At 32.7% G+C, this 13,892-nt stretch overlaps 1 protein-coding gene across 1 annotated transcript in view; it reads left to right on the top strand.

The window, feature by feature from the left end:
- The window catches only part of LOC126978941 (adenylate cyclase type 6-like), a 308,068-nt gene that overhangs the window by 274,342 nt on the left and 19,834 nt on the right, over positions 1 to 13,892 (top strand). Inside the window, exons 14-17 of the mRNA XM_050828068.1 lie at positions 1,537 to 1,695; positions 2,765 to 2,909; positions 7,587 to 7,684; positions 12,621 to 12,777. Coding sequence (XP_050684025.1) covers positions 1,537 to 1,695; positions 2,765 to 2,909; positions 7,587 to 7,684; positions 12,621 to 12,777 — 559 coding nt within the window. The remainder of the gene's footprint in view (positions 1 to 1,536; positions 1,696 to 2,764; positions 2,910 to 7,586; positions 7,685 to 12,620; positions 12,778 to 13,892) is intronic.

The following is a 13,892-nucleotide window of genomic DNA, read 5'->3' as shown; positions in this document are numbered from 1 at the left end:
GTTTACTTTAATAATCAAGAAAGATTTTAATTACTCCAAGAACCTTCCTCAATTTTATTCTTAAACTCTATATCTGATTAATATTATTATTACTCAGTGAAACATGTTAAAATACATTCATAAATATTTAATTAAGTTAGAGTACGTTTTCCAGTGGTAGAAATAATATAAATACTAGAAATAAATACCCTAATTTCTTTAATTTAGATTTTTAATTTGCATATTCGATATTGTAGATTTGAAAGAAAATTAAAATAATGAAATTCAAAGTAACTTATAGAAATACTAGAATGTTAACCACCACGATGAAAAAAGTATACACGTAACTATTTTAAACATGGCATTACTCAATTTTAAAATCCAGTTATTCGACAAAAATCAACATTCAAGTTGTTGATTGAAAAATAATAATAATATGTTTTATTTGACACACACATAAAACATTACATAGCTACAAAAATAAGAACAAAAAATGAAAAATTATAACTAAAACTAACCTAGAACATATTTTACAAAGCTTAAATAAATAACTTTCCCCAGATATTATGTTATAGCAGCTGTGTGGCAGTTTGTGTCAAAAGGGATGCTACTCAGGTTACCCGCGACTATAGGTCACAGCACTGATATTCAGTAGCTCCCGTTTGCGCTTGACGTTGCGGTGCTGAGTTATAAACTATTAGGCAGTTATAAATATTTATAAAAAGACAAATATTATTCTGAATAATTATACATTACAATATAAATAGCATGATATTTGTAATTGAATTTGAATATCGGATAATAGTATTAAAAAATAAATACAATTTTAATCACCATAAATGTTTTTGTCTTGGTACACCAAATCGAAGACCTTCAGAAAATAATAAATTAAATCGGATATTAAATTGAGACTCAATATCTCAATATTAATATAATATAATAATGTTAATGCGTAAAACAAAATAAAAAACACGTTCTTACGAGTATTACACGTACTATTGAAAATAAAATAGTCCAAATAAATTATTTTTTTTTAGTAATTGAAAAATGAAACACTTAAATTGAAACATGTACATTGTAATACAATCACTTAGTAGGAAAGCTTCACGATATGAGACGAGTAATCTAGAAACTCAACAGGAAGTTGGTTCCACCAGTGGGAGGCTCCTTAGCACAGGAAGCCGGCTAGATTATGCGTACGACAACGGCGCCTATTTCTGCCGTGAATCAGTAATGTTAAAACATTACTGTGTTTCGTTCTGAATGGCGCCGTAGCTAGTGAAATTACTGGGCAAATGAGACTTAACATCTTATGTCTCAAGGTGGCGAGCGCAATTGTAGTGCCGCTCAGAATTTTTGGGTTTTTTAAGAATCCTGAGCGGCAGTGCATTGTAATGGGTAGGGCGTATCAATTACCATCAGCTGAACGTTCTGCTCGTCTCGTACCTTATTTTCATTAAAAAAAAATTAAGGAAAGAGTAGTTCTTTACAATGTATATAGAAGAATCAGATAACAGCATTTATAAGAAATTCCCTTTTTTATGTTTGCATCATCAGATTGGTGCGAGAGGTGATGGCTGTGAACGTGAACATGCGCGTCGGGATCCACACTGGCCGGGTTCACTGCGTGGTGCTGGGACTACGGAAGTGGCAATTCGATGTTTGGTCCAATGACGTCACTCTTGCCAACTACATGGAAAGCGGTGGAGTAGCCGGGTATAACTTACAGTCAATATTGCTGATAACCTTAGATCTATTCTATTCTTTCTACTGTAGCTTCTCTCGAAGGGGCACCACAATTGAGCCAATGTCACGTTTCAGTAGACTACCAAGCATAGAGTGTGTTTGTTTTAACTTAATATATTTACATAAAATATATCAAAGGAGTGAATTTAAACGCCTAGATAAACTGTGACAGCTGTGAAAACGTCGAAAAAAATTGAGGCTGACAGTTAACCTCCATTTTGAGCTATGCACGCACACTAAAGTAAGAAGTCTGGGCTGTTTTCATCGGTTGCGTAGCAGCAAGTGGCTCTATCAAGACGTATAAATGATGATGTTTATAACGTTGCCGATTAAACCAGTATTCATCTATACTGTCGATGACTCACAAACTGAAACCTAATTATTATATTCTGCCTTTACATTTGTAAATGGTGGCCCTCTTTATCGTGGCTCCTAAAATATCTTTAGAAACAGGTTTTATTTTGACGAAATTTATACAATTTCTTAAATAGAAACCACATGTTATAAACTCAAATTTTATTAAGATATTGTTGTGCAGTATAATTCATTAATTGATCAAATTGTTTTTCATGTGTCAGTGGTGAGGAGTCTACAATCGTTACACTTTTATCTCTCGTAGAGCGACTATGGCTCGTGTTATGATGCACAGTGAAAATCACAGTTACACAATATAGTAGAGCAAACTAGTGCTTGATTCGCAGCGCCATCTCGTTCTGCGTCCACTCATTGACCACTGGCGATGAGTAGACATTACGGGGTCTTCTATTAGACATCGCGTGGTACACGAATTGTTGAATCTGCAAAATTAGCACAACGTCTTTCATGACTACAGGGTTCACTTCGGTGCTAACTCCAAAGCCGTAATCGTTCACGCGGACTTAAACATTGACAGAGTTCGGTGCTATGTATAAAGATAAAACTTCATAAAAGAATAGTAGCTGTAAGAGGCGAGATGCTGGGCTGATATAATGAGCTGTTAATACTATAATGTATTAGAGTTATGTGTGACGGTTGAAATTAATATTGTGTATTGTTACAGGCGCGTTCATATCACTAAAGAGACTCTGGCATGTCTTGGGGACGATTACAAGGTAGAGCCGGGAAACGGTGGGGAAAGGAACGCATATCTGAAGGATCACAATATCGAAACTTATCTTATTGTACCCGATGACACCAGCAGAGTGGTAAGTGTTTAGATCTATTTAATGTTTCATTCATGTCTGATCGTGTAGACAAGATTTGTATTCAAATAAAATTTGAAAACAAAATTTTATGAACGATGCGGGACGAATTGTTTATGCTAATATTGGGGTTGAGCAGGTTATCAACTGGAAAGTAGAATATGTAGGTGAAGCCACAAGCTGAGAGTTGAACAAAGCATTCAAGATTTTATGACGATACGTCACTCGAACGGTTAGCTCAGTTGGGAGAGCACTCGCACGGATCGAGAGAGATCGTGGGTTCATGTCCCGCATCGTTCATAAAATTTTATTTGTACCTATATTAATCCCAGAAGTGAGGGTTATCACTTTAAAAACATAACAAATTGTTAGGATTTGTATTATTGAATTGAGAACAAGAAACTAGGCAAATAATTGGTAGTTTTTTACGTTATAATACTTTTCATTTTGAACGCATAGTTTATTTATATAAGAGGGGGGAAACCGGCATGAGACTCACGTGATCAAAAGTGGTGAGGCAACACCAATGGACATCGGCAACACGAGGGATCAAAAGATGAGTTACCGGCCTTTAATTTGAGACTATGCTTCTAATCTTGAAGGAGCCCCAAAGTGGCGTTGCGAGGCTTAAAATTTTTACTGATTTTTCGTTTCATCATTTTGGTATATCCCATATATATGCCAGAAAATGCGTCGACGTATTTATATCTACTTGATTCGCACGCAAAGTAGTACAAAAATTTGTGATATTGGATCAGTAAATAAAAAAGATGTGTACAAGATGCGAATGCTACTATAATAAGACACATATGAGACAAGCGTTAATAGTCCGACAACTTCGTGCGTGTCGGTAGCGGGTTACGTCAATCTCAGTCATTGTCCTTCCCCGCAACACCACCCGCTACGTGCTGAGATCTTCAGTACCCCGTCCCCCGACACCGTCTGTCAACCCGTGGGACGGTCGCGCACGAAGTTGTCGATCTATACTTATAAGTACTCGTAATATATAAACTTGGACAAAATATTACAAAATATTTTTGAAATAGCGATATCTTATAATACACTCGACAGCCCTAATATGCGATGAGCACCCATGTAATGCTGGCTCTACACTTGCGCATAAATCCATGAAAACGTCAATCAACATCATCGCCAATTACTACAACTGATACAATAGCTTTATAGTAGCTGAAGTAAGAAATAAAATAATAAAAAAGAAACAAAATAATAAGTAAAAAAGAAATACTTGTATAGAGCTTAAAAACCAAATTATTGAACTTCAAAAATATTTATATATATTTCACGACTGAGACTCGCAGCAGACCTGCAGGCCTACCATGAACTCTTATTGCAATTCAATTGACATCCTAAAATGAACTGCTTTGCTATTTCGTACCAAGACGTGATTAAAGCTATCTAATTTAGGTTGACGTCAAATTAACTGATTAAATCGCAATGATGTCAATTAAATGTCAAAAATGATATCAACTGAATCGCAAACTGATTTAGTTCATTCATTCATTCGTACCATGAGGTGTTATTTCAACCTAAACTGGATAGTTTATTTGTTAAAGTGACCGATTCGAAAAAAGTTGCTACTTCCTTAGAGGAAAAGGAATCGTGTTTTTAATAACCTTTAAAAAATAGTGAAAACATAGAAAAGAAGAAAATTATTGATTAAAGATGAGATGGGAAAACTTTATTGGACTTTTTTGTAAAACAAAATACTGAAAATAAATACCAAAACTGAAAATACTAAAGAGGAGGGAGTAAAGGCCCTGGCTAAAGCCTGTTCGCAAGAATGAATTAAAAAAATGTACTCTGTGGTCCTGTCAAATCAAATATCAACGGAGGTGCGTTCATAACTCGTTATTTTTACGAAAACACATAAGCAAACATTTAATTTGTAATTCAAAGAACTATATTTATTTATCTTACTATTATTTAATAAGTACAAAAAAACCGCTAAAATCATATCATTTTAGGTTTCGAAACGCAATTTCATTTCGTTCATTCTTCATAAGCGATCCTAACGCCATTCAGTAAAAGGCACTTCATGGTACGAATTTAAGTGATTCAGTTTCGTTACCTAAACTCAACTGCATCGGATTATTAATTATGATGCTTATTAAAAGTTGATTGTAGGCCCTCTGGACGCGTTTCGGCTTCGCAATCACAATGATTCAACTGGTCTTTCATTCACTGAACCAATGACCGTATGATCATTTAGTTGAAATAGCTGAACTTTAATTAGTTAGAATCTGAAGTGAAATGAGAAAATGATCGGTACACGTGATCTGACGCGAGTTTAACATTTTATACCCATCCCAAGAAAAGTGCTCAACGCCGCTAAACAAGTTTTCACTTTAGAAATCTATGATACACGCTATAATAACATGTTCATTTAAGGCAAGAAAAGCTTCATCCAATTATTATAATACATTCGAAATGAACATTGCATCGTCAATTTGACGTCATGTTTATTCTACTCTTCAAGGGTATCGTATAAAGTTAAAATTATAAAACATCAATGAAAGGGAAAATTTAATTACTAGATCTTTGTTTGTCTTTCGCTCCTTTACAATGGTTGTTTTTCTGGATAGCGACTTCAATTATAAGGAAGAAGAAAATTAAGTTAGCATAATTATTCGTATAAGATGTATTCGTTGTTTTCGTATGATAAGGAGAACATATTTAAATAACACCAAAAATCGAACAAGCATGAACGTAACTTTATTATTTTGATCTAAAAATTCCTTGAAAATCAAAAAAAAGGTTTCAATTGTGATGCTGATATTGAATTGACTATTATATTATAAATTCGCTCAACCGCGTAAATTAATATGAAACTGTTTAAAAACGGAGAAGTACTTTAAATGGAACCGCTATTTTCCTTTAGTCTTTTCTCGAGAAATGGACAAGTTTAATCCGCAATAAGTTTTTCTGTCTTAGTTCTTTACTTGAATGTGAACTAGCCGTAGAGAAAGTTTCCTTTAATATTCCTTGTAATTCAGTCTCATTTTGCATTGCGATACTTTTCAATTTATGGGTTGCAAATTGCATTGTTCTTGCATTAACGTCTACCATTCCTTTTTATATTATTACATTTTCGATTTAATATCGAGGCACTTTTCTTTTAAGTGCTTTATGCCCTTTTGTGGGAAATAGGTTGTGTTCGTACAACGTAATAATAATAACATTTGCATATTTTCTATTATCTAATATATTTCATAATAATTTATCTTTCTATTTAATTCTTTTATTTCCAGTAGTAAATATATATCCGCATTGAGCTTATAAATTATTTAAAACTTTATTGTATCTATTATATTCAAATAATAATATTTATCTTAAGACTTCTTCTTTTGTAAGCGGTAAAAACATGAAGAGATAACGATGTAACCAAAAACACTAGTTTTGATCTCGGCTATTGTTGCTTCATATTTCACATGTTAATTCGTTTCAATGCATAAATATTATTTTGGAACATCTATTTCCATACCTTATAAAATTCCGTTTCAAATAGAAAATAAGAACCAAAGACTATTCCTTTTAAGTATCAGCTATAGAGCGTAGGAAAAGTCGTCCTGGGAGAAATGTATTTCTCGAATAAGCGCAGTTGGTGCAGTCACCTGCTACTGTCATTATCATCTCTCATGATTCAAATAGTTAAAAAGTTAAGTAAAATGTGTCTTTTATAAATAAACGGCCTAACAAATAAACTTGGTATAATTTGTTTTTTATTTATACCTGAGAATAAACCAAGAATATGCAAAAATTTTTCAAATAGACATTTTGCTTATGACTGGTTTATTCGGACGTATCACGTTTCCTGCGTTTATTTTCGAAAATCATTGAATTTTCTTCAGTGTTGACAGTGTTTTAAGCGATATGGTCATTATTATATATATATTTCTTTGGTATGGATATGATTTATTCTCAGGTATAACTTCATACCAAATTTATTTGTAAGACCATAAGAGAATAGGAAATTTGTCCAAACTTCAAGAACATGAATGACTAAAATATACAAATGATAATGTACTCGTTGTGTTGCGATAAATTAACTATTATGATATATATCTTATTTATTTCTGCTATCTTCGTACGCCATGCGATTTTCGATATTATCATTAGCATCTCGATAAGTGGCGTTACAGTTCTACGGTGCGCTTTTCAGTGAACTTACTTTCATGTACAGCCAAACTGCCTTGAGCTGCCTTGCGCGGTGTTTTCAAGGCACGTACATATTCTTAAAAGGCCGACAACACTTCTGTGATTCCTTGGGTATTGCAAAAGAATGTGAGTGGCAATGACAACTTACGGTCTGGATTTCAGGTAGCGGGTAGTAGTAGTAGTATTATATTTTTTAGAAGCTGAATAAGGTTAAGAAATTAAAACGTTTGCAAAAAGTCAGTTGAAAAGCAATCTGACTGCATATAATCAAGTAAAGCAGACAAACAATTTCAAATACTTCATCATCATCATCAGCTGGAATACGTCTACTGCTGGACAAAAACTTCCCCCAAAGATCTCCACGAGGATCGATTCTGCACTGCCCTCATCCAGAAAAATCCAGAAATCCATTCCAGAAAAATTATTGAAAGACTTACTGCTATATAAATCCTATTTTACTATTGTCATTAATTTCCAATATTTACTCATTTGTAACTTGTGTAGGACAAGCGGCCGCAGCAGAGCTTCTCGCTGAACGGGAACATATCAAAAGAGATGCGGGTTATGGGTCACGGATCACAGCACGGAAAACACTCGTCAAAGTAAGTTTACCTTAAATTCTTTAAAATTTAATGAAATAAGGGTGAGATTTCTTTAACAGGAGACAGACCCAAGCACATTCTTGAGTGTAATGATAAAAATTCTATTAATGATACCGATATATTGAATTCAATTTTTTATGACCTCTGTATGTACTCAAAATAAGTATTTTTGATCTACCACGAGGAATGCGGTCTCATTAAATAAAACTCTAATATAATTCAGATACTTGAAACTTTCGAAAATACTTCTTTACAAAATTGGAGTTTGTATTTCTTTTGTAGCATAAAAAAAACATACACATGTGCTATCTAGAAATAGCGACTTTACTGTCTGTCTTTATATTTAAATAAAGGGATATAATAAAGTAAAAAAAAAATATAAAACATTTAATTTATGCCATTTCTACATTCTAAGGATTATTTTCTCGTTGACATGAAAAGTTAAATAAAATAAAATCATTTAATAATTTTCAGATCAAACATGAGCTTTGTGAGATTTTATAAATAAGCGAACAATAATAATAATTATTTTGACACACTTTTTACACAAATTATCTTGCCCCAAATTAGGCATATAGCCTGTGTTATGGGTTCGACAACGATATATGTAATACAATATACTTACTTAAACATACATAAATACATATAAACATCCATGACTCGGAAACAAACATCCATATTCATCATATAAATGCTTGCACCTACCGCGATGCGAACCCGGGACCTCTAGCTTAGTAGGTAGGATCGCTAACCACTCGGCTATACAGGTCGTCAAAATATAACAATATTGTTTAGTAATTTATTTTGAGAAGAACACTATCACAATATATAAAATTACTATAGGTTTTGTGTACGCAGGAACATATAGAACGGAGACGTTCTATGTGAGCTAAAGGGACTTATACTATCATAAATTCTCTAAAAATATTCTTACAGTTTTCAATAGGTGAAATAGGTGGAGGCCGACATTTTTGTTAATCAAATCAAAATCGATTTTTATTCAAATCGCAAATACGATGCACTTCTATTACATATCTTAGTCACACAATGCCTGTCCCGAATAAGCAATTTAGTGCTTTAAGTGCCTCAGTCTCTGGGGTTGGTTAAGGCTATTAGAATAGGGAACTTCTCAAAGAGAACACCGCTGAGATTAAAGCAATACCCGGTAGTCAAACCGGGGCTGACCGAGCCGAAAGGTAGTTTGAATGTCTAAGGAGCTTATAAAACATTTATGTCTTTAAATAGACACACATTAGAATCAATGCACAAATATTACTACCCATTCATATCACGCTTTCAAATGCAATAACAACAGTAATCTGTTTAAGTTTATTAAATCTACATATCAATACGTAAAGCGAAAATTTTGAACCTTTGTTGGGTTCTTTTAGAATTGCGTGAACGGATGAAAGTGAAATTAATCCCGGTTGAAGATTATATGGAGAAGAAGTACATAAAGCAATTTTTATTATATTTATATTAAAATGCTTTGTAAATAAAAACATTAAATTAATTATAAAATAAATACTAAACACACTTGACAAAGAAACCCTTATTAAAGCCAAAATTAAAAATTAACTGAATTATGGTCGAATTTCGACCTCTGAGCACCTGCCCAGAGGTCGAAATTCAAATAAAATAACAAAACAACACAAAGAACTAGTAGGTACTAGTTCTTTGTGTTGTTTGGTTATTTTATCAATTATTTTAGATACATTATTCTATCCTATAGCTTCTTACTTCCTAATATGATTGTTAGTCTTAAATATTTCATCTAAATAAATTTTTAAAATTGTTTTATTTACCAAATTTATATCAATTACACACTTGCGTAACGTATTTTTTTTTATTTCAATTTATCAACATACCTACTGGCTTATCATTAATAGTAGAGTTAGAGTTGCTAATTAACTTTATTCACTAAATAAAACATATCTATCTTATCTTATGCTCGTTAGATCGCCACAACTTCATCAATGTACAATTTGATCATGCCAAATTGTTTGAAACCTTTGATTACATAACAATAATATAATATTCCTTCTAGATCTCTTATTCGTCAGTATTAAAAATTGGTGAGATAGGTATTTATTGAGTTTAGTATAAACATACATAAAAGCATTCATTTTTACCGTCGTAATATTAATTTAGAATTGTTTCATGAACAAAGTAAAATATTATCTAGATTCAAATTAGCAATATGAATCCTGTGTTAACTAAAACTTCATTCCATTACATAAAACAAGTGTAGTGTTCTGTGGAGTTAATAGTTAGTAGCTATCCAGAATACGATAAATGTGTTGTCAACATTTTGCGACATAATTAAAATTACTTATCCTCGGTTTGTTTGAGCTGCAAGCTTTTGTGCATAGCTTAGTCCACGAGAAGTTTTAATTGCGATGTTCTATTTTATCAAATGGAATCTGACTCCTGTTACAGTAATTTTAATTTCATTCGTAACATTTAACAAGTGATGTTTATTTATTTAAAAGGTATGTCTTACTAAAATGGCTGGGGATGTTCTTACACATACGATCAGGATCAGGAAATGCGGCAAAAATATTGGATCGAAGTTTCTTGTTGCATAAAAAGTGTATTATTTTTCCATCGATCATCATTCCTTCGCACGACACGCCACTAATATGGATATCATCCCAACCATCTGGATGTGTGGCGATCCTCCACAGTGCGGTTTTCAAGAAGCTTTCTTTCACGTACTACAAAGCTGTGGAATGAACTTCCTTGTGAGGTGTTTCCGGGACGATACGACATGGGTACCTTAAAAAAAAGCGCGTAAACCTTCCTTAAAGGCTGGCAGTGCTCATGTGTTTCCTCTGGTGTTGCAAGAGAATGTACGCTCGTTTAAAAAAAATCACTACACATCTTGGTTATGCCCAGTTAAAGAGCGCGCTTATTAATTCAAAACAGGGAATAAGTCCGCATTGGAGAATTGACTGATGAAGTTTATAAGGAATTAGAATTACTACCCGGCCACTTTAACATGGACTTCGTTGGAGCGTAATGTCCGTTTCATTTTTATCCCCCTTGCAATCGTCCTGTTGCGTCAGTACAGTTTGCAGTTTCATTGCCGTTAGGTACATGTCGTGATATCACTTATTTTCATTGTTACGTTTCGACTTTTGTTGTTAATAGTTCTGTAGTTTCTATTGTTCTGTGTCGCTATAATAGTATTGTCAGAAAAATAAACACTCTTTGTACTTAACCTAGATGCTTTAATTGATTAACAATATTAAGATATTATTTAGTGATGCTTGTTTGGCACACCGTAACAAATCAACGATGTGACGTCATCGACGTCAGTCCAGAGATAATTTAACCAATAAGAAAAAATATGTTAATTAAGATATTTCCTATCATTCAATTAAAAATACGTTTATCAATAATAATATGCTACGAAAGGAACTTTGTTCCGACCTTTTTTTCCACGACTCACACGCTTGTTTTTTAATAATTAGGTTTTTAATGTGGTGTGCTAACAATACGTATCCTGAGCACTTTATTTTGTTTCGGAATGTGGATTAATATTCTTTTAATAATTTTAGTATGTATAATTTATTACATATACTTAATCCAATTTATTTGGTTTGTGTATATAAGGTCCTTATATTTATTCCTAACAATTTAATGATATTTTTCATTTTATACGTGTTGGTGTAAAATTTTTTAATCAACGTTATTTAGATATATTATTTCGTTACGGATAAGGCCTCCTACATGGTAATTTGAGAATAGGATAGATTTAATTAAAGACACAAAATTAAAAAAATAGCAGTTGTAAAGACAATTTAGAATATTAAGTTTTAAATTTAATAAATTTAAAGACTACTAATTATTAATTTCAATTTATTTAAAAATTTTTTTCAATAATATATTAATCAAACAAAACCACTATTTCAACAATGCATAGTATATATAAATTAAACTTTTTGCGAAATCCATTCAGTTTAACTTATAAGATATACACAGCACTAATGTTCCACAATACGTTCACTGTATAACAACAGTTATACTGCTATAAGCATTTCAGTGACGCGAACTCACGAGATATCACCAATCCAAAAAAGGTCTAACTATATAATATATTTACATATTTATATTTATTTTTAATTAAATATATATCGCGTGCGCCTGTCATGTGCATGTCGGTCACGCGAATCCATAAGATTATCCCTTAAATATCCGGCTAAATACCTTTTCATTTCAATAATATTAGCTCTACAATTTGTTCTCGAACTTTGATTTTCATACACAATGCATTACTCTCACATCTCTCAGCGTTATCTCTGAAGCTATTAAATTTTCTTATTGTGAGTGGAGCTCAGAGATATAATATGTTGAAATGATTGTACATTTCATTTCGATATGGCTTGCTTCTGCCGTCAGGCTTTTATGTCAACTTATTACGAGGCTCATTTGAAAGCTCGCGATGTGTTTAATATGTGATGTTAGGAACAGGTTCGAATTTATGGCTCACAATCTTAAAGTAATTAGAGATTGGAATCATTCCTTTCATCTTACATTGTTGTCTTAATTAGGACATATTGTTTTACGAATGATGACATTGATCCTTACCAAAACCAGTAGAATACGTTTAAATTCAATTTAACCCGTTTTTTTTTTAATTTGCCTTTTTAAACTAACATGACGTCTCAGACAATATTAGTTAAAGTCTAAGTATTGGGTGCAGGAAAGACTAAAGGGTGAATTTTATCCCGAAATTCTTAAATTTTTCCGAGAAAGCGAGATACGAATTGTAGGTTGGATTCACGTATTATTATAATGAGCGAGAAGAAAACACGAAGGGCAAGATTATATTCAGCAAAGTTCTTTTGACATCGTTTTTGTACGTGGTCAGAAGCTAGCAAGTAGTATATATATTTTGTAATGCTTTCGTATTTATATCGTGATTTCTTAGGTCGGGGGCTGACGCTAACAATGAAAATAAGAATCCTGAAGACGAAGTAAATGAATATTTGATGAAAGCCATCGACGCGCGATCCATCGATAGACTGAGAGCTGAGCACTGTCGACCATTTACGCTCACCTTCAGGGATAATAGTATGGAACTTAAGGTAAGAAATTAATTGGAAGAAAATTTTAATACGAAGAACTCTATAAAAGCCTGACCCAAAGAAATTCAACATTTAAAAAAAAATAGCAAAAAAACCGACTTCAAAAACACTATTCGAAAACAATAGATATAATATGCACTAAAAAGTATAAAAATAATTGCATATTTTTATACAATTTAATTAATTAATCTTATTCTATTTACGATTATTGTTATTTTTGGAATCGGTGTCCTTCCGCCGCGACCCGCTCTCGCCTCTCACTAACAATAACTATGTATGTAGTGACAAACCTATCTTGGATGACACCAACTACAAAACAAACATAAAAAAAACATACCGTCGAATTAAGAACCTCCTCCTTTTTTGAAGTCGGTTAAAAACCTTACACAATCCAAAATCACATTTATCTTATTAATAAGTATGGTAATAGCTAGAATGCGTTCGTGTTTTATGAACAGCTTGAGTTACACATTATAATTAGTTATATTGCCACAGAATAATATAATATTGTAGTGGTATGAAATTTGAATAGAATGTATTTGAATTATAATATTCCACCACATCAAATAGCAATTACAATTACCTACCGTCTACAATAACTAAATGAATCCCGGATCTTTAACTATGTAAATTGTAGAGACAAATATTAAATCTCAGGGAGAGCTCCTACGCAAATATACTTTGTTCAGTTGAGGATAGATTGTAAGCGCTTGAATAAAATTAAGCGCAAAGATGAGAATATCTATTTTATGCTAACTGTGAATTATGCAATTATGCACCTTGTTAGCTCACTATGAGATTTTAGTGATCTGTGAAGGATCTTCGTATCGTATGGACTTCACATTAACACAGAGGCAGTCATCAAGAATCTCTTTTTTTTCAAGGTTGTCGAAATTTAGGAAGCGAACGAAACGATATTACGATTTCAATTAACAGAAAAATGTCACTCGAAAAATAATAGACTTAGCAATACTGTGGATAAAATTTTTTCTTTGAAAAAAAAACAGTATTTCAATAGTAAAATATACTGTCGTCCGAATATGAATATGCATTCGACAGGCCGCTCGAAAATCTTGAGAACAATAGCAGTGCCGTTCGATTTTCGAGAAATTCAT

This window comes from Leptidea sinapis, chromosome Z (genome assembly GCF_905404315.1).
Source record: "Leptidea sinapis chromosome Z, ilLepSina1.1, whole genome shotgun sequence".
Taxonomy (NCBI): domain Eukaryota; kingdom Metazoa; phylum Arthropoda; class Insecta; order Lepidoptera; family Pieridae; genus Leptidea; species Leptidea sinapis.
This window is presented reverse-complemented; position numbering and strand designations above follow the sequence as displayed.